Below are 21882 nucleotides of genomic sequence, written 5' to 3'. Positions count from 1 at the left end.
CGCTCTCCAACGCTCGTAGCAAGGACAGTTTACTAATTTCGTTCAATATTACGTGAAGCATACGCCATTGTATTTTGTGTAATTCAATCTCAGCTTCAGCAGCCTGAGCTCCAAATAGACAATTGTTGTCGTTGCGTGAACGTATTAGAACCAATTCATGACGAGCGTTAATCACAACGCGCTTATAATCCTCGCAAAATCCAAGCAACATGTTGAGCGGCACGCAAAAATTGAAGTAACCTTCACAACCATTATTTTTAACTATATTTCACGCAGCATTGTGCAAGATTTACGTTAATAATATTTATCGGCACATCTGATTCGTACCATTTCCGCGGCTGCAATATACGATTCGAGAATCCCAACAACGATCCTATGTTGTTGGGCTTATTAAAATTTATTCTATATATGCATTTAATTTCACTTTTCAACGTATTATGATTAGCGCGAATCACTATTGGATATTTCTCATCATTGTTATTAACAATATTGTGGGAATCGTGTTGTAAAATTGCATGCGTTAGATATTCATTTATACCATGCAATTCGTACTATCCTTCGGGAATCGTAATTTCCTTGTCGTTGTCAAAGTAAAATTTATTATTCGAGGAATTCACGTTCGGTATCGTATAATAAGTTTCAAAATCCGTTAAACCAAGTTCGTAATCATCATCGTTCAAATCTATGGCTGGAAAGTAGCTTACGGCAGGAACGCTACTCTTACCAGTCAACGTAAGTGTCAGTGACATGTTAAATACTGAGTCACGACAGTAGAGTGTTAGGCTTTAAATTTAATCGTTTGAAGAAATTGTAGACACAATTGTCCGCAAATACTCTGATTATAATTTTGATAAGACGCATGATTATATTCAATTTTTGTTACATTCTGTCCAAAATATTGCACCAATTCCTCGGACGGTCGAAGATTTCCAAAACTGTCAAAATACACAACATTATCTCCCCTCTTTACGTATGCTACCCAATGAGTACCAGGACCCTCAACGTCGTCCAAATTGACAATGCAGCTCTTGTTTCGTTGCACGCCGCTTATCGGTAAATTATTGCACATGAAAACGCCTCTAAAGAAAGGTATGCGCATATGTCTTGCAAGTTGTTCCAATTGTACGTTAGTTGTTACATCCGCAGGCATTTTTAACGTTTTTTTAACGTTTTTTTTTTTTTTAGCAGTCGTTGAGAACCCCCGTCCACGCTTGTATGGAGCGAGATAAAGTCCAGGACCTTCCATAGCACAATTGTGACGTTGCATTTCTTCGAATTGGCGTTGCGCGGCCTTGCTATCGTTAAAGCCTTTGCGATTCCCGCTGCTCCACCAGCCAAAGAACCGACTACTCCCAACAATGGTAAAATCGGTAAAATACCACCACGCTTCGCTACTGGAAGTATTCGTTTTTTCAACATCTTTTTCTTTTTCGGTGATTTTTTCATCTTCATTCCCATACCAAATTTCGTTTTTGCCTTCATGGCCGTCCAAACAGCCGTAGCAGCCGCTCTTTCACCAAGAGTCGAATCCCTCGCGGTAATACGTTCCCGCGCCTTCACAGCTAGTATACGATCCGCAACGTATCGTTCGCCGAGGTCGTTGCTTTGCGAGTAAGCTATATCGTGGTCGCGACACGCAGCGTCCAATGGATTGATATCTCGATCGCCTCTAGCCAATCGTTCTTTTAAACGAGTTCTCGGTCCGCAAAACTGATATCCAGGAATATGTAATTCGATAGGAAGCGCGTTTATCGCACGATTCAATAGACCGCTACCTCTTATAATTCTCGCTGACATTCGTAGCAATCTTTAATAAATGGTGCTGGACCGTCGATATGTGTTTGCTGCCACGGTAAATTATAATGTCGCAAACATCTACGATACCGTTGTACTTCAGAATCAGCCTTTATATGTTCGGGAAGTTTGTCCCACAGTCGTTCCACGTAGCGACTAAATTGTCTCAATAAAATAATCTTTGGTATATATTGCAACTGTTTAGAGGTAAGCTCGAGAATATGACACTCGTCCGACAGATGAAAAAACATTTTCAATACTGAGCGGTTTCGATTCGATGCACATCTATAAATAGGTCCTCCCATGACTCATTCTCAAAATGCGGTTTGTGCGGCAAGCGACGATAATCAAAGTTATAAACTTTGATAATAGACTAATGCTTGAAAAAGAAATACGCAAGCATGGAAACATGTTACCAATTACTATACGCGGTATTATTTGCGGTCCTTCAAATTGTGGTAAGACTAATGTATTGATAAGTCTAATTGAAAGTCCGTATGGTGTTCGCTTTGAGAACCTGTACGTATACTCAAAATTGCTTCAACAACCGAAATATCAATATGGAAAATTTATTGACACCGATAGACGAAATTGGTTATTTCACATTCTCTAATAATAGTGAAGTCGTTGCTCCAAGCGAGGCGCTTCCAAATTCCATTTTTATCTTTGATGACGTGGCGTGCGATAAACAAGATACGATAAGAGAGTACTTTGCAATGGGTCGACACTTGAGCGTCGACTGTTTCTATCTTTGTCAAACGTATGCCAAGATACCCAAGCATCTTATACGCGACAATGCGAATCTGTTGATTTTATTTCAACAGGATAGTACAAACCTGAAACATGTGTACAACGATCATGTAAATACTGACATGTCATATAACGATTTTCACGCATTATGCCAGAAATGTTGGCAGCACAAGTATGGATTCATAGTTATTGATAAAGACAGTTCGCTGACCAATGGACGATATAGAAAAAGATTTAATGAATTTGCGATACCGTAGAGAGGTTAGTCGCTGTCGACACATCAGTCTAACAACGTCTACAAAATATCCATCATGATAAACAACAATGATGCTGATGATGAACGTGAAAAGATTGTGAGAGAGATTGGAAAAACGAGCGAATCAATTCGCAAAAAATATCACGCTTTAAAAACTGGTAAAATTGAGGAAGACGTCGCTTTGGAGAGACATTTTAAGCCAATCACTGAACCTCTAAAACAAATTGTTGAGAATATCATCGATGTAGAATCTGATGCATCGAAAGTGGAGTCGTTTGGTATACCCAGAGAAGAACAAGAGAGCATAAAGCAGAAACGATCAAACATTTCACTGACTCATGAAAAAATATCAAATAAGGGACGGAAACGATCAAACGATTCATTGATAACTTCTACACCAAATCAATCAAAGCGAATGAAACAATCGACTCCGATAAAAGCTGTACAACAACCTCAAATAATCTCGTCTCCTTCCGTCGAAGAAATTTTTGAGACCACACCCGGTTGTGACGTCGGTTCAACGTCAATTACAAACATCCGAGGGTCAGAATATGTTGCGAGAACATCTTGGTCCGCTCGGACAAAGCTATATCGGAGCAATTTTGGGCCAAGATGTAAATAACGAGATGGATTACGTATACGGTGTTAAATTTTCCGACGAAGGAATGATGCTCGGCGATAAACATTTTGAAGTGGATAAGAATGATAATATAATCATCAATGGAGTGAAATATGCGGGAACGCCGTGCTTCTACGAATTAATTTTCAAGAGAATTCCCGACGATGCTGTATATACAGAGAACGATATGCATAAATATAAAAGTATATTACTGGCGACAAACGCGCATAGACGTGATAGTAATGTGCGTAATCCAGTATTAGGTAACAAAGGATACAAATATAAATATATAATCGCTTTATTATTTCCTACCAAAAGAAAAATTGGAAAAGGTATAAACCTACCACGCACTATTACACTGAGTGAGAATAAAATTGAATACGTGCATTGGAACGATCCCAACGAATTGGTAGATCGTTTGCAGCTGCTGGAAGCTTTGCGTCGAGCAGGTAACAATGCTCATGGCAATGAAATCATGCCAATTATCGAAGAGCTTCGCGAGGCGGGTCTTATTATAAATTAAACAACATGTTGACGATACTAGTCATTCTGTCAAAACATTTGGTATTGAAATGTCAATTAATAAATTTGGAGTATCGCTCGGTATGTCGAATAATGCATACTATGAATGGAACGGATTACTAAGAACGTATGTGCGAGATAACGCTCTGTGTCTGATTAGCGCCGGCTTTGACGCAAGGTTGCGCAGGATACGACGTGTAGCGCAACCGGAAGATGATAACGATGCTGCTAACAAACGGTACGTTGAAACGAGTGTTGAACTTTTGAGGAATAGGCAGAAAGAAATTGAGGAAACAATTATTGTGCTCGAAACGCGCGTGCAAACGCTTCAGATAATGATGCATGAAATGCAGAAAATACTTCAGACATGTGTGCAAACTACATCCGACTCAGGAAAAGATACATAAAGAATTATACATGAACTTTTACATTATTATAAAATATGCCACGATCAAACATGCAAGAAAAGAAAAACAACTCTGAAAAGCGACTGCTCGTGAAAGAATTGCACGCTCCGGCGAGAAGAAATTTTCCGCGTAGACGCGTCATAGTACGCGGATACGATGATCTGTGGCAGACAGACGTGGTTGAAATGCGTCCTTATGCACGAGTCAACAAAGGTTTCAATTACATACTCACTGTTATCGATATGCTAAGCAAGTATGCGTGGGCCATACCGCTCAAAAGCAAGAGCGGAAACGAAATGTCTGAAACAATTGCGAAACTAATTCGAGATGGTGGAAGATGTCCGAAAAATTTTCAAACAGACAGAGGAAAGGAATTTTACAATGCAAATGTGCAAAAACTCATGAAGAAACATAACATTAATCATTATTCAACGTATTCCATCATGAAAGAATCGATCGTGGAACGATTCAACCGCACTTTAAAGAACAATATGTGTAAATTGTTTACGCTAAATAGTAATTACAAGTGGATCGACGCTTTATCCCAATTCGTTGCAGAATATAATGCGCAAAAACATCGCACTATTAATATGAGACCTATCGATGTCACTCCTACAATCGCTGATAGACTTTTAAATACAGTATACAACAATGTAAAAATTGCTGCTCCAGCGAGATTCAAAGTAAGTGATTCGATACGTGTGAGTAAATTCAAGACCATTTTTGATAAAGGTTACACACCAAATTGGTCGGCCATAGTGTTTAAAATTGTCAAAATACAGAATACTAATCCCACGACATATATATTAAAAGATTCACGCGGAAATCCAGTAGCCGGAGGATTCTACGAATACGAACTACAACGCGTTGCTAACCCCGACGTGTATCTCGTGGAAAAGGTGATACGTAAAAAAGAATATGAAGTTTTTGTGAAATGGCTGGGACTTGATAAATCGCACAACTCTTGGATACATAAAAATAATGTATTATAAACATAGTAAAAATATACATAAATTTACATGAATGAATATATATATATAATTTATATTTACAATAAATAAATACAATTATTTACAATGGTATTTTATAATGTCCCCACGGTAACGTATTAGTAGTTGTAGGTACGATATACCGCTTGTCATCGTACGAACTTAAAGCAATTTTTGTTTCGCGAATGGTGTATACCTCGTGCAATTTTGATCTTATACACGATTGACTACGCGTCATTTCAATCTCTTCGTTCAAACACCGCGTGTAATCGTCAAACGTTATCGTTCTCGCGACAACGTTACTTTTGACACCTTTTATTTTTTTCGTATCCTTCTTACCATCCACGCGCAACGCATACATTTTTGCTCTAAGCCCGACAAATTCAGTCATTATGGTACCATTGTTTTCATCTTTCATTAGACTCGGTATCTTTTTATTCACGAGCGGTATACCGTACGCATTGTCTATCGCATAGTCGCTCGTATCAAATCTGCTGATATCGCGTTTCATATTCTCGTACACATCGTCGCACTCAATGTGATATATAAGGCTATCCGTGTCAGTGTACATGACTTTGCATCTCTCCTGATACATTGGTACCATATAATCGTGGTGAAATTCGTACAAACATGTCTTGGATGTATCGAGAATACACATACCCACGTAAATTGGTTTGTAGAATTTCATCTCGAGTTTACGTAATTCCACAGCGATTAGATTTTCCGAAAAAACGATCCTACTATAAAAATTTGGTTTTGCAATTAATGCCTCTGCGCCGTATCTTCCGTCCCAGTTTGTTAAAAGTTTAAAATCTACGCGATTGCGCACATTTTCCATCGTTTTGTCAAACACGGCATTATTCATTAGTTTGTACAAATTTTTTTCAAATTCATTTTTCGCCAGTGTTCTAAATTTTGTGTTGAATTCTATATAAGTACGGAGCCACAAAGATTGAGTGAATTGTAATATACGATGAATTTTTGTAACACGAAGACCGTGACGGGAACATTGCTGCAGGTTGCGGTAGTGTATCACGTAACGCTTCTTATCGTATAAGGTTGCGAGAAGCTTGTCCTCGCGCTTGCCAGGTGGTTTGTCGCGTGTCGGACAAAACGGTAGGTCAGTGTGCGAATCGTGAAGATGTTGCGGATACTCGAGATCGACTTCGAGGATATAGCCTGTAGGCGAATTGGACGCGATCGATGATAGATCAAAATTGCATATATTGTCGACCCATTGAAAATCGGCATAGGGCAATGGTTGACACATTGCCCATCCGTATAAATTATTAACATCGAAATACATCAAGTACGTTGATGGTTTCGATGAGTCATACGATTGCATGTACTTGTTATTAGCACGCGCGTACCTGTTGGAACATTGACTCAGACCACCGCGTATACCTCGTTCGATAAACATAACCATGTCAATGTCTGTGAGTAATTCAAATATAATTTTCGTATGCTTTAACATGGCGTCCCACATGTAGCCGGGAAGAGTATAATAATACGTGGAGTCGAGCCCATAACTCTTGATACAACTCTCGTGGAAATTTTCAAAAATGTCGGCTAGTAACAAGACATCAGTTTTGAGGTATAAATCGCTATATTCGCCTAGCGTTCGAATTGAGAATCGCTTCCACACAATTTCAGCGTGAGCGTAATCGCTCTCGGATACTGTGTTACCTGTCAAGAAGCTGTAAAATTATTCTCGCAATGGTAAACACGCATCTTGCAATTTATCTACGCAGTCAATGTACTCGTACGGGAAGACACCTTTTCTTGTCAGTAAATTGAAATCCTCGGCGGATAAATTTTTAAATTCCATTTGTAAAATTTTGAGTTTATCCTTGCTCAGAAAAGATGCCAATTTGTCGAGACTTGTTATGAGAAATTTATATGAATCTATGAAACGTAATTTAATGTGATTTCCCGGTTTGTCTTTCGTACCCTTAACATGTTTTGTAAATGAAATATATTTTTCTTTTGTTATCGGAAGTAAATCGATTCCCTCTTCGAACGCTGTGGCTATTTCCTCGATTATAAAATGAGAATCATAACCGGATAAATTGTGAAATACTATTGGAATGCAAAAAGATTCTTTGTAATTAAGATTGCAATTTGAATGCGCGGGACCTCTGTACCGTCCGGTCAAATGACAATGATCGTGTACGCGCGTATCGTCATCTTCCACGAATGGTTTCTCACATATATGACACTGAGTCGCGCTTCGAAATTCTTTCCATTCATCTTGCGTTAAATTTACCATGGGGACATTGGTTGTTAAAATATTTTCTACACGTTGCGCCAGATTTTTAAGTTCGTCGGCGAACCACGCAACGCAATTGGCTTCGCGACGAGAATGATACGCGGATAACGTATTATCGTACGAGCAATGTACATAATAAGCGATACTAAATACTTAGTGGTGTTGATAAAAATTTTCTTCTTCTTTTTTCACCAAAACGCACTCCAGATCGGCATACACTACGAAAGGTAATCGCTTCTTCCTGTTGTAATTGGCGAATGCGAGCCGCCTGTCCTTATCGCTCGGTAACCGGATAGCGCAGTCGTTCATCTTTCTACAGTCTACTGTATGCGACTGTAGTTTCTCGTCCGAGTGAAAATAGTGCATGCATCTGTAAAATAAAAGTTAAAATTTTTTTATATCCTTGTTTTAAATATTTTTAGATAGTTTTATTAAATATACATACCGATCGCAGATATATTTTTTAACCTTGTATTTGCTGAGTTGCGAACTCACGAGCCTGGATAAATTCTTGATCCACGCGAAATGTCCAATATCTCGCGCATCTTGTACGTAGAGCAAGTTGACGTGCTTGTCCCTCTTTTGCTCCGTAAGGCGTAACGGGATAATGTTTTCATTCTCGATGGTGTACACATTGATTGAAATGTCATTATAAATTTCAAATTTTTTAATTTGATTAAGAGTGACTGGAAACTCAATATCTTGTAAATTCAGTACTATTGTATAATGCGGGTACGACGATTGGCGGTCTGTGTTTCTTTCAACTGGATACAGAGCAGCCACCTAACCACCGCCCACGCAAAACATGCATTGTCTTGAGATTGCACGTTAACCACTGCTCGTTTCATTATTATCTTTCACGGTAATTGCACGCAACATCCGGCGCGCATAGGATTATATTTATTTATATTTACAGTCAAATTTAGTATACGCGATAATGCCCATCCGCTATCGCGTTCCTGAAATTCTTCGAGCGATGCAAGGGTGGGCTCGATGACTCGCCGCTCATACCACTCGCGTAAATCGGATGTACGAAAGAGTTTAAAATTTCTCGTATTGATTGATTTATTGGCGCGCTTATCGCCCGCCACAAACTCGCCGTCAAACGCTGTATTCACTTTCACACTGTTGTGTTTTTGCATAACGTCTCGCACATGCTCGAGCACAATGTCACTCGCGTCTTCCAAAAATTGATGAGGTTCGATGTGATTATAATTTATAACCGCACCAGTCATGATACGACCTTCGAACGCCGTATCGATCTCTCGCCAAATCAATCCATTTTCTCGCGAATTGCATCCTGCACCGTGTACGAAATCCCGTGTACCATCCCGCGTGTACGAAACGCTTGCGCAACACATTTTTCAATCCTTCGAGTCGCGCGATTCGAGCAATCAGCGATTGTCGATTTCCGATCGATAATCGTGGTCGTTTAATTCGACTTTATTCTTCCAACGACTCGATACATTACACCTCCCACGCAATGTACTCCTCCACTGAATTTACCCGGGTGGATTGCTCCACGCAATTTGCTCTGCCATGTTTTTTCAGACCGAACAAGATGCACGACTCGAAAATAATAGAGGTGCACTTCTTTGCAGCGATTTTATATCGCGATTCATAGACGTTTCTATCACGCATGTCGCAATTTGTCATCTAACGATGACGTTATGTCGAAAAAATTTTTTGCTGTATTTCAAAAATTACATACAGCTGCGGATTTATCATATCTCGTTGGATTGTCACCTATAGGTCACGTCATCTCAAAGATTTGTCACATTTCGAATATTAGCAGCCGTATATTGGCGCTCGGAAGATCCGCGGCTTCAAATTACATATAGTTGTCATTTCGCGATTTGTCATGCACACTTTAAACATTTTAGTAAGATTCGTTAGCGCATGGATAATTTGTAGTTTCAAATTACATGCAGCTGTGGATTTGTCATCTAACGATGACATTATGTCGAAAAAATTTTTTTTGCTGTATTTCGAAAATTAGCAGCTGCACATCGGCGCTCGAAAGTTTTGCAGTTTCAAATTACATGCAGCTGCGGATTTGTCACGCACACTTTAAACATTTTAGTAAGATTCGTTAGCGCATGGATAATTTGAAGTTTCAAATTACATGCAGCTGCGAGTTACTTTTTGATAATTTGTCACGTACATTTAGAATATTCAGGTGTGATTTCATTAGAAAATGTTGTCGCACCTCGACGCATGGAAAATTTTAAGCGCATTCAGCTAAAATCTTTGGAGATATAATTATTAATTAGCAGCTATATATAGGCGCTTGGAGAAAAAAAAACTTGCTGTATCAACAATCACTCCCTCCACATTACAATTTGTAGTGCTAAATTGTGAACAATAACTCCCTTCACATTGCAGTGTGTAGTGCTAAATTGTGTTTTAATACTTAAAATAATTTAGTATCGTGTCAATTGTTTGTGGTCTCCGCTAAAGGAGGCAACATGAATTATTACGTCCCGATTATGGACACTCTGCCAAAGAAAGAGTAAGTTTTATTTTTTTTTAAATAATATTTTTATTATTTATATTAGTTTTAAATAATATTTTTAATATTTATATATATATATTATTTTTTAATAACATTTTTCTAAAATTTTGTAACATTTCATCCGAGTCTCGTCGCGCGGGTCGTATCTTGGGAAGAAGATATGCTTTAACCCCGACATCATACAAATACTTGGAGATTGGAATAAGCGTCGGAGCTATGTCATATGTGGAATTATTTGTTGGTGATAACCGAGGCAATCAAATAGTATTGCCTATCGTTACCTGACACTCATTGATGCAGAAACGTGCCGATATTGAACGACATGTACAATCGATCGAAAGTGAGCTATTATGGATCTGCGATCTATCTATCCAAATGATTACATTAACTGATTCCAAGATTGTTAAATTAACATTGTCTAATAATTCTTTGTATATTCATCCGCAAACATTGGTGCATTTATTCGATTTTGAAGACTGTATCGATCATATGCATTTCTGGCTGTGTCAGAATACATATATTGTTAATGAAAAGTTTAAACAATTTGTTAGCGTTTTGCAACGCAACAATATCACTAATGTTTACGATGCGGTAAAAGTAATACGTGAGAGTGACGCGTTTGACGGCAAATCACTCATAGATTGTGAATTGTTAACATGTGCTGTAAATGATTTACTCTATGATGTTTGCAATAAATAAATTACCGTTTTTATTACTAATTTTTATTATTTCTTTCTTCGCCTATTCTTTATAAAACGTATGATGTATATAGTTGGATCTACATTCATTCTGCTAAAGATGTTGAAAATGCTGATGTAGATGAGACGTGATACTCGAGTTAGAGGGAGATGAGATGTGATACTCGAGTTAGACGGAGATGAGAGATGTGACATTAAAATATATATATATATATATATATATATATATATATATATATATTTGGGAAGAGCGTGTGCTATAAAAGAGTTTGCGACCATCCTTGTCGTTTGTGACAATCTTGTCGCATTTGATAAAGCGAGTTTGGAAGAAAACGCGAGTTTGCGGTCATCCTTGTGACATTTTTTTTTATATCTGATAAAAACTTTGTGCTTATGGATGACTTGATGGACATTTCATCCGATTCGTTCGAGTTTGCCGAGTCGTCCGATTCGATGGACTTTTCGTCCGAGCATTCTGATTCGGATGTAGAATCCTTACACGATAGTGTTCTTGACGGTAATTCTAGTGATTTCAATGATGTTGTGGAACCTATTATTCATACGTTATACGATGTACAAGTTCGTATATATAATGAAATGAAACGGCTGTGCATTATATCTTTTTATTATAAACCTGGGATTTCTGTTAAACATTGTATATCGTGTTTCATGCTATTACCGGAAAGGTCACAGATTGGGAGTGATGTGGTGCGCACACATCAAAGTGAAATTCATTAGCAAATCCATGATTTATATGAATGTGGTAGATGTCTGAAACCGCTGTATCAATTAATACCGTGCAATTTTTGTCTGTTTTGTACGAAAGAAGACTAATGCATAAAAAATAAAAACTATTATTGTGTAAGTGTCGCGATAAGATGCAGTAAAGAGAACACTCCGACGCCCTCGGTGGCTCTGTGACTTCTGTGGCGCAGTTTTTGCGAAATCGTGAAATTGGTTTGCCAAAGACTCATACGAGATCGTTAAAACTGTTTTTCGAGATCCGTGACAAAATAGACTTTTTATGCGATGTGGTCAAGGAAAATACTGATATAGAATTTATGCAATTTGAAGATGTTCCGGAAATAAGGTATCTTCGAAAAGTGAGGCGGCTACTGATAAAAAGAATAAGAAAGATAGACTTTTTAGAAGAAAGAAGAAAGCGACTTGCCTCTCACGCAATTAATACACACATATGGTAAACAAAAAAAGTTCTGCATGATTTGTGTATGTATTTATCATTTATAAAATTTTAAAGATATTAATAATGATGTTTTTTTTTTCAGAAGACGCTGTGGTGCGCTCTCCCTCCCTACCCTTATTTTAATTTTTTTATCTTTTATGTTATCTATTTTATATTGTATATTTTATATTTTTTATGCTATTCAATTATAATTATCTGTATGAATGCTGTGTAGAGCGACAGTCCATGTCAGCTTTTAATTTTTTTATCAGCTGTGAAGAGTAAGCATTCGTACTAACTCTTATGTCATGCACATCCCCTACCCATTTTTTCACCGAGACGTTACCTAGCCTCCGCTGGAGCTAGCATAAAGTATCTGACTGTGATCCAGTGAGTTGATTTGTGAAGTGCAGTTCTTTTTGTAAAGAATTTAAGAATGTCGCAAGTAGTCGCGTTTATTGAGGCGATATTCGAGACGGGGTACCGCCACCTACGGGTACCTGAATGGGTGCCATATCGCCGATACCATCGCCGCGCACTCCGAAGAGCGCGAAATATGGCCCGCGTCCTATTCCAGGCGCTACTGGATGTCCTATTTGGAAATGTAAGTAGTTTTTATTATTTTTATACCCTTTTTTATAATATATTTATATGTTTTTTTTATAGATTTTCGAAATAGGTGTTGATCCGATCCCTGGGTACATCAGCATAGCGCACATGCAGGAGATGCGCTGGGTGCGGGCCTATCGCAAGGAGTGTGCGGAGTGGGAAAATTTGTGGGCCGATAATCCCCACTCCCACGAATTAGACGCGGAGTATCCGCACATGTACGCGGATATCTTCTGTCTCCGCAGATTGTTCAGAGAGGAGCCCTATCGTAAGTATGCTCAATTTTAAATATTTATTTTTTAAGGTACTAATAAAAAAAGTTCATTTTTCTTTTCTGTTACAGCCCCCGCTTTTTTAGACGCGGAGACAGAAAATGTCGACGTATTTCGGATACTCCACAGATTGTTCGGAGAGGAGCCCTATTGTAAGTATCTCTATATAATACGCTCAAAAGTTTGTGTATTTTTTAAGGTACTAATATAAATGTTCATTTTTTCTGTTACAGAAGAAGGCGTCGCGCGTTCCCCGTCACCCTGCCGCTTGTTATTTTTAGTTTTTTCTTTATATTTTATATTTTATAATTTTAAATTTTAGATTTTTCATATTTTATATTTTATATATATTATATTATATTTTACATTTTTTATATTTTTTATATTATATTTTACATTTTTTAATATTTTTTATATTATATCTTTTATATTTAAAAAAAAAACACACACACACACACACACACACTACATGTATAAAAATACACATTTTTATAATTAAATATTTTGTTTACGATAAATATGTGTATATGTTTTGCGTCTTCATTATCTATCCCATCCTTCTTTTTCCTCCACTTAGTATTGATTAGATTATATTTAATATATATAATTAGTAATAATAATAATAATATAATATATAATAATAATATAATAATATAAAAAAAAATTTAATCTGCGTTCTCGCGTACGCCTTAGCCTCCGTCTTATTGCGTTCCCGCTATCCTTTCCCCTCATCTCATTCTTTTTCTCTCACGCTATCTTCCTATTGTAATCTTCTCCTTTTCCCATTACATCATGCTCTCATTGACCTACGCTATGTACAATGCGCATAGCGCTCTCCTTATCCTATCCTATACCACGCGTCTCCGTCTACCGCGTTGCGAACGCCTATCGCGCTGTCTCTCTCTATCCATCTCCCCACTCGCGGACCTCTCTTCCCTCTCCGCAAACCCCTCGTCTACCGGCCGCGCCGCAGACCTACAGCTGTGTCGCGGACCTCTCCCCCCTCCCCGCGTACCCCGCGTCTACAAACCGCGTCGCGGACCTACAGCTGTGTCGCGGATCTCTCCCCCCTCCCCGCGTACCCCGTGTCTACAAACCGCGTCGCGGACCTGCAGCTGTGTCGCGGATCTCTCCCCTCTCCCCGCGTACCCCACGTCTACAAACCGCGTCGCGGACCTGCATGACGTCATCCCCCGCGCCCGCGGTTCCCCCCGCTCCCGCACTCCCCTCCTGAATTAGAAACCCTACTATATCATTACTGCTGCTACATTGCGTTTTCTGGCATCTGGAAATTCATATAAAAATCTTTCCTTTGTAGTACGCAAATTTACTTTTACAATAGCTCCCAATACATTTTCAATTATTATTATTGATACATTAAAAGCAATCATTCATGAACTTCAAGATGAGTGTATCAAAGTATGTGTTTTTCATTCCTTATTGTTATCACATTTCTATTCCAAATCTCTCTTTTAGTGTCCTAATAGTAAAGAAGAGTGGACTGAAATTGAAAGCAGGTTTCGTATTTTATGGCAGTTTCCTCACTGCATTGGAACACTGGACGGAAAGCACATAAACTTTCGCGCTTCAAGACAAAGTGACTCCTTTTATAGGAATTATAAGGGTAGAGATAGCATAATACTTATGACCCTTGTTGATGCTACATGCAAATTTTTATTTATTGATATTGGTAGAAATGGGCGAATGAATGATGGTGCAGTATTCAAAGACAGTGAGCTAGGCCAATGTTTAAATAATAATTCGTTAAATTTTCCGGAATCTGTTCTTTAACTGGAAATACTGTACCATTACCCTATGTTATAGTTGCTGATGATGCTTTTCTCTTGTTAAACAATCTTATGAAACCGTATCCTGAACGTGGACTAACTTACGATCAGAGAATTTTTAATTATCGCCTGAGTAGAGCACGAAAAATTGTCGAAAATGCATTTGGTATTTTAGCTAATAGATTTAGAATTCTCCTCAACACAATCACTTTGTCAGTTGATAAAGTCGAATTAATTACTCTCGCGTGTTGTATTTTACATAATTTTATTTTATCTCGAAGGCCATGGAATAATATAATCGAAGATAAATCTGAAATAAATTCCTAAAATCATCTGAATGATTTAATTAGACAAAGAGGTAATAATCCTACTCGAAATGCTAAAGCAATCAGAGATCAATTTATGAATTATTTCAATACTATTGGTTCTGTTCCATGGCAGAATGAAGCTGTAAAAAAGGCAATTATTAATAATGTACAAAAAAATAAACTATTTACAAGCAAGAAATAAAATATAGTTATTATTTTAATAATTATAGATTTAATAATAATAGATGTATTTTAACATAGATAAAAGAACACATAATGAACACAATAATAATAAATTACGAAACAATATGAATACTATAATACTATAATTTTTTTTGACATAATTAGCTGAATAATATCTAATATTAATTTTTCTTGCCCCTTCTAATCTGTCATTTTTTTATTAATGATCCCACAAATTTCATACATAGATCAATAGACTCTTTTTCTTTTTTCTCCAATGGAGGTGGCACAATTATAGGTTTGTTTAAAGAGTCAATTATTTTTTCAACAGAATTATCATATGTACTTGAAAGTTTTCGACGTTTAGAAACATTAACTGTGGATGATGAAGACGAAGATTGAAATGGAACTGATGAATGTGAACTAAAAAGTGTTAGATTGACTAAAGAGATTGGCTTTACTTCTTGTTGGAAAAAAATATTTTTCTTGAGAAACATTTTGAGAGGATTCAAATTCGATTAAATTAAACTCTTGTTGCTCTTCATGATCATCTTGTAATTTTGTTTCTGTAGAATTTTCTTCCATTAATATTATTTTATTTTTCGAAATTCTATTGAGATTTATTTCTTCATTTATTACTATATCTATACTGTTCACATTGTTCTAAACGAATAAAAAATCCATAAACATATTTTAAATATATTTTTAAACATATTTTAATTTTTAATTTTTATGTTAATGTATATATATTTATGTAATATATATGTGTATGTGTGTGTGTGTGTGCGCGCGTGTGCGTGCGTGCGTGCGTGCGTGTCGTGTGTGTAATTTTATATTATAATTTATTATATATATTTATTATATTATTATTTTTTATTACTATTATATTACTATATTATTTTGTATTTACTTTTACTTGACTGCTTCTACTTATTTTTGTGGAAATATTTTTACGTGGAATAAAATGTTCTTCTAAGAATAGAAGCATCTCAAAATACTAAAGACTTGGAATATAAATCTAAAATGGAAAAAAGTAAGATTTTGATTTTTAATAGGAATAAAAATAACTAAAAATGAATAATAATATAATATTAATAATAATAATATAATGTAATATTTATAATAATAATATAATATAATATTTACATCATCTATTCCGCTTCCACTTTTTATTGATTCTTTCCTTTTTTTATTTTCAGCATTAAAACTACAATATTTCTTAAAGAATGCATTTTATTTATGCACTCTTTAATTTCTGTGTTTGGCCGCAATTTTTTCACTTCTTTAATTATTCTCTGTAAAGCTTCATTCCGTAAATGTTTATTGTGATAATTTGGGTGTTTTACAGCATATAATGCGGGCTCTTTTTTATATGCCTCTATAAGAATTGTTATCTGATCTTTAGTCCACGACATATTGACATATAGGTTACTAAAATGACATTTGACATATTAACACATCAACGAAGATTGCGTTGAATTTCCGACATGCTGATTGGTGTATGCAAGGAAGCAAGCATGAAATAATGTACGAAATAATGCACCGGAGCAAACACAGAAATCATACTGGCTAGTCTACCGCGCTCAATGCACTTAGGCGTTTTGTATGCATAGGTGCAAGCACAGCAGCGTACGGCCTAGCATACAAGCAATCATACAGAAAAACTTACGTCGTGTGACTCCAGCTTAACAGGCGGTCTGAGTGTCTATCGGCGCTATTGAGCACCGGACGTCTAAGATTACAGTCGAGCAAATCCTTCAGCGAGCGTGTCGATACCCGGAAGTCAGTTACGCGGAAAGATAGTTTTCCGGCGAAGTACAGCGATAAGTGATTACCTGTGAAATAAAGTGATTGTGGTATAAATTAGTCTAGTTTACTTACCTGAAGAACACTCTTTGCGATATCTCGAACGATCCGTCTCTTCCTTCCGCATCCTGATGATCTTGATATATAGTCAACATTAATTATACTTACCATGATTGGGAGTGATATCGGGGCAAACGCGGTAACACGAAAAAAAAACCTTACATAAATTATTAGATGTTTATAAATTTTAATGTAAAGAAACATATAAAATGTGTTTAAAAAAACAGAAGTGTGTTAATTTGGATATATCATTTTAATATTATTTTTATATAAAATAAATAATTTTATATTTTACTTGATGAATTTCACCAAGTAAAATATAGATTCTCATTTTTGAGAATTCTATATCCCTCTTTACCCCCCTAAAGAGATGTAGACGAGAAAAAATATCGGGGCGAAATCGTTGAATCGGGAATCGAACCCGAGTCTTTCGTTTGCCGGGCGACTGCTCTTACCACTGATTGTGAGCTATTCAGCTCCACATTGGTAACAGAAAAGTTTTGCTTACTACCAGCACGAGTTCTGATTAATTTCTGCCTTTCTGCTTTCTGCTTTTCTGCCAACGTCTGAATGCGCTCTTAGTATTATGAAAATAAGAAATATTTTGCAATATTTTGTAAATATTGTATTCATGTTACAAAAATATATATGCAATATAATTTGAAATATATCAACATTATTGCACAAATATTGCACAATATAGTTTGACATATCTATATTGTAACAAGCTTTCAGGAATATTGCATGCAATATTCCGATTTTGCAAAACAATATTCCTGCAATATTCTATCAATATATCGTGCTGTAGGGGAATATAACGACAAGAGAATGCAAATAAGTACGAAAATAAATACGGTACTTTTTGTACACTCTTTATATAAATTAATATTGTAAATGTTTAAGAAAGATTTAAAAATCGCATATCTCAGGAATCAAAAAGGAAAACCAAATTCATAGTATGTTATAGGTAAGGCTGAACGCGCCGCGTAGTGACAAAGAAAGAAAATTCGTCATTATCCTATTTTCTGGAATATATTAACAATAATTTAAATATGTAAAAATTTGTATATATATGTATAGAGAGAGTGTACAAAAAGTACCGGAACGGTACAATATCTCGAAGGAATGGAGGGTATTACAAAAAAATGTTTGCAACAAAAGTTGTAGGGCTCAAAAAGAAGTACTTGATGGTGACCTTTACCATGACCTTGAGGGTTAAATTTAGAGGACATTTCAAGGCCAACTTGATTTTCTTAGATGGAAGTCTCCATCTTTGGCGGCAAAAATTGAAAGAGCGCGAAATTTCACGTTCAGGTACGTGGTCATGTCATGGGTCAAGGTGATTCCTACGGGTCATTTAAACGTCAAATAAGTCGTCATTGCAGAATACTTGGTATGGAATGGTTATCATGAAATAACCAAATTTGATCCCAAGGTCATGATGAAGGTCACCATCAAGTGCTTCTTTTTGAACTCTACAACTTTTTAGTAATTATTCACTTATACGGAGCTACCGCCGATTTCAATGTCCTTTACATATGTTATCAAGGTCATCATCCTGAGTAATGTTGTGAAGATTTTAGGCCGCGCTCGGCATTTATTAAAAAGTTATTAACACAAGTTTTCTGATAGTAAACTTTGACAATTTACACGATTAAGAAGCATACTTAATCGACAGTTCTTCGTTGTGGCCACACACACACACACACACACGCACGCAGGCACGCACACTAACGTAAGAACGACGCGGTAACCATGGGCAGCGGCGCGCTGTCGTTCTCGCCTCCCCTCACCGCGTGCCTGCCAATGCTGGATACGCTGGGCCGTGCTATAACTTAAGCGGCTCGAGCGTCCGCCTCATTGCGTCTCAACTCTTATTTGCCTAACTTTAACATTAAATAGGTAAATATTCACATAAGGTCACCCCTTTCAGTAGTCAATGACCTTGACATATATTGTCAAGGTTATCACCCTCAGTAATTTAGCCGTCGCTCGTTGTTTACTAAAAAATTGCATACAAAAATTGTTAAAAATTGACATTTTTTTCCAATTATTTTATCAAATACTGAAAATTTAAAAAAATGTTTCAAATAAAAGTTGTAAGTCTCTTCAAAATACACGTTTTACATCCTATCCATTTTTATTATACGAGTGATAGTTTTCGAGAAAAACAACAATAAAGACTATAAACCTCATACAATATTAATTATAATATCATATATGATATAATCCCACTGTATCCGCACATACACTTTCCTATCCACACAACAAATGGGTTGAGTTAGGTTATTTTCTTGGAAGTGGAGCCTCCCGCAGGGCGGCGGAACCCACTGTATCCACACATACACTTTTCACGCATAGAAAGTCTATGCGCGGGCATAGTAGATTCCGCCTCCCTGCGGGGGGCACCACTTCCAAAAAAAATAACCTAACCCAACCCATTTGTTGTGTGGGTAGGAAAGTATATGTGTAGAAAGTGTATGCGCGGATGCAGTGGGACTATATTATATATTATGTTATAATTAATATTTTATAAGGTTTTTAGAGTTTTTATCGTTGTTTTTCTCGAAAACTATCACTCATATAATAAAAATGGATAGGATATAAAATGTGTATTTTGAAGAGACCTATAACTTTTATTTGAAACATTTTTTTTAAATTTTCAGTATTTGATAAAATAATTGCAAAAAACGTTAATTTAAAAAAATTTTTATAACTTTTTAGTAAACAACGAGCGACGGCTAAAACCTTTTAAGCGTTACTCAGGACAGTGACCTTGACAACATATGTCAAGATCATTGACTTCTGAAAGAAGTGACCTTATGTGAATATTTACCATTAAATATTTCGATTATTATTACGAATATCGCAAAATAGTATAAGACTTTTTTGCTCAGTTTACTGTGCCCTACCTACTCACGTGTTGGCACCAGTGCTCTTTGACACCCTGTATATATATACATATATATAGATGATAGATAGATACGTTCATTCCGAGTCCCGCAGGTTTCCGGGGTGTTTTCAGGGGAACCACCAAACCCCTTACCTCCTCACCACCTCTCCAAAATACAGCATCAACTATTACATATATACAATATATACAAATAATACATCCTTATAAACCCCCTCACCTCTTTACCTCATTCCCCTCCCCCGTGAACCTGGCCATTTTGTGACCCTTACTTGATTCCCTCTCCCTCCCTCACGATCCACCCTCTCTCCCCTATCTCCCCCTACTCTCCTCCCTCTTTCCCGTTCATCTTGCTCCTCCTTTCCTCTCCTCTCTCTTCTCTTCTCCATCTCTCTCTCTGTTCTCTCTATCTCTCCTCTCCCTTTGTTCGTCTCATCTTCTCTCTTCTAGTTTCCCCCCTCCTCTCTTTCCTCCAGGCTAAGCTATTCTGCTCTTCTCCCCCTGATCCTCTTCTCATCCCTTTCCCTCAGTCATCCTCTTCTTCTCTCCTCCTATCCCTCTCCTAATCGTCCTCTTCTTCTCTCCTCTTACTTCTCATCTTTCTCTCCTCTCTATCTTCTGCCTCCTCTCCTCTCTTTAACCCTCTCTCGTCCCCTTTCCTCAGTCCTCCTCTTCTTTTCTCCTTTTACTTCTCATCCCTTTCTGCTTCTTTTCTCCCTCTCTCTTCGCTCTATTTGTTTTCCTCTTCTTTCTTCGTCTCCCCCCGATTTTCCGCTCCTTTTCTCACACTCCCTATAGCTCGTCATCTCTTCCTTCTTCTCTATCCTCTGTTCCCCGTCCTCTCTCTTTGCCATCTTCATCTCCTCTTTATTCTCTCTCACTGCTTCTATTTCCTTCTCGTCTTTACTATTTCTCCATGCCTCACGTTCCCTTCCTTTTCTCCTCACCATCTCTCACCTCCTCCCTGCACTCCTTGGTCTCTCTCGCCTCACTTTTCACCCGTTTAACTTCTTCTTCTCTCCTTATCCGCTTCTCTTGCCTTTCCACCTCTTCCTTCCTCTCTTCTTCCTGCGCTCCCCCTCACCTGTTTTCCCTTCTCTCTGTCCTTTTCATACTCACTTTGAAACCTTCTTCTTTTTCTCTCTCTTTTCCCTTCTTTCCTCTTCTCTCTTCCCCTTGCCACTCCTCCATTCTTCTTCCTTCATCCTCTTCCCTTCTCTCCTTCTCGCGTTCCTCCTCACTTGTTTCCCTTCTCCCTACCCATTCAGCATCCGCACATAACCTTCACCTGTCATCGCCCACGCTTCTCTCCATCATAGCCTCCTTTATCTCCCTCCTTTCTATCTTCCGCCTTTCTCCCCTTGCTCTCCTTCCTACTCTTCCGCTCACCGTAGATCTCCGCCATGCTCTCCTTCATCTCTCTCACATCACTCCTTATCCCTTTCATCTCCTCCATCTCTCCTTTCACCTTTTTCTCTTTTCTTTCTCACTTTTCTTCCTTCACTCCACTCTCGCATCCTCTCTACTCTCTACATCTACTCTCCTCTCAATCTGTCACCACGTGTGTGCCTTATCCCGTCCGCTCGCACCTCTCGACATCGATACCTCGGTCTGCCTGCCTTCCCGTCTCGAATCAATCACACCCTGTCTTCCGCCGTCCTATCGATCTCTCGATCTTTCCTCCTCGTGCTTGCGCTCCGACACACTCCTCCTGCCATCTACCGTTGTCTCCTCTCCGTTGCCTTGCACCTGTTCACCGTCACCGCGATCATGCCACGTTTCACCATCCTCTCCTTTCCCCTCCTCTCTCCTCTCCACTTGCTTCTGCCATCCTCTCCTTCTCTTCACCTCTTGCCACTATTCGTACTCTTGACCATTTTTTTCTTCTTTTCTCTTTTTCTTTTCCTTCTCTTCACCTCTCCCCAAAAATTCATCCTATACTCC

At 37.6% G+C, this 21882-nt stretch overlaps 1 protein-coding gene and 1 pseudogene across 1 annotated transcript; one reads left to right on the top strand and one right to left on the bottom strand.

The window, feature by feature from the left end:
• The first annotated feature begins 2855 nt into the window (after positions 1-2855).
• On the top strand, positions 2856-3942 carry LOC140673483 (uncharacterized; annotated as a pseudogene).
• A 1477-nt stretch (positions 3943-5419) lies between these two features.
• Positions 5420-5995, bottom strand: LOC140673655 (uncharacterized). Its single transcript, XM_072906751.1, has one exon. The coding sequence runs from the start codon at positions 5993-5995 to the stop codon at positions 5420-5422; it is 576 nt and encodes a 191-aa protein (XP_072762852.1).
• Between the last annotated feature and the right edge of the window lie 15887 nt (positions 5996-21882).

Source organism: Anoplolepis gracilipes, chromosome 14 (assembly GCF_047496725.1).
Source record: "Anoplolepis gracilipes chromosome 14, ASM4749672v1, whole genome shotgun sequence".
Classification (NCBI taxonomy): domain Eukaryota; kingdom Metazoa; phylum Arthropoda; class Insecta; order Hymenoptera; family Formicidae; genus Anoplolepis; species Anoplolepis gracilipes.
Note: the sequence above shows the minus strand (reverse complement) of the source record. Positions and strands in the feature narration are given on the sequence as shown.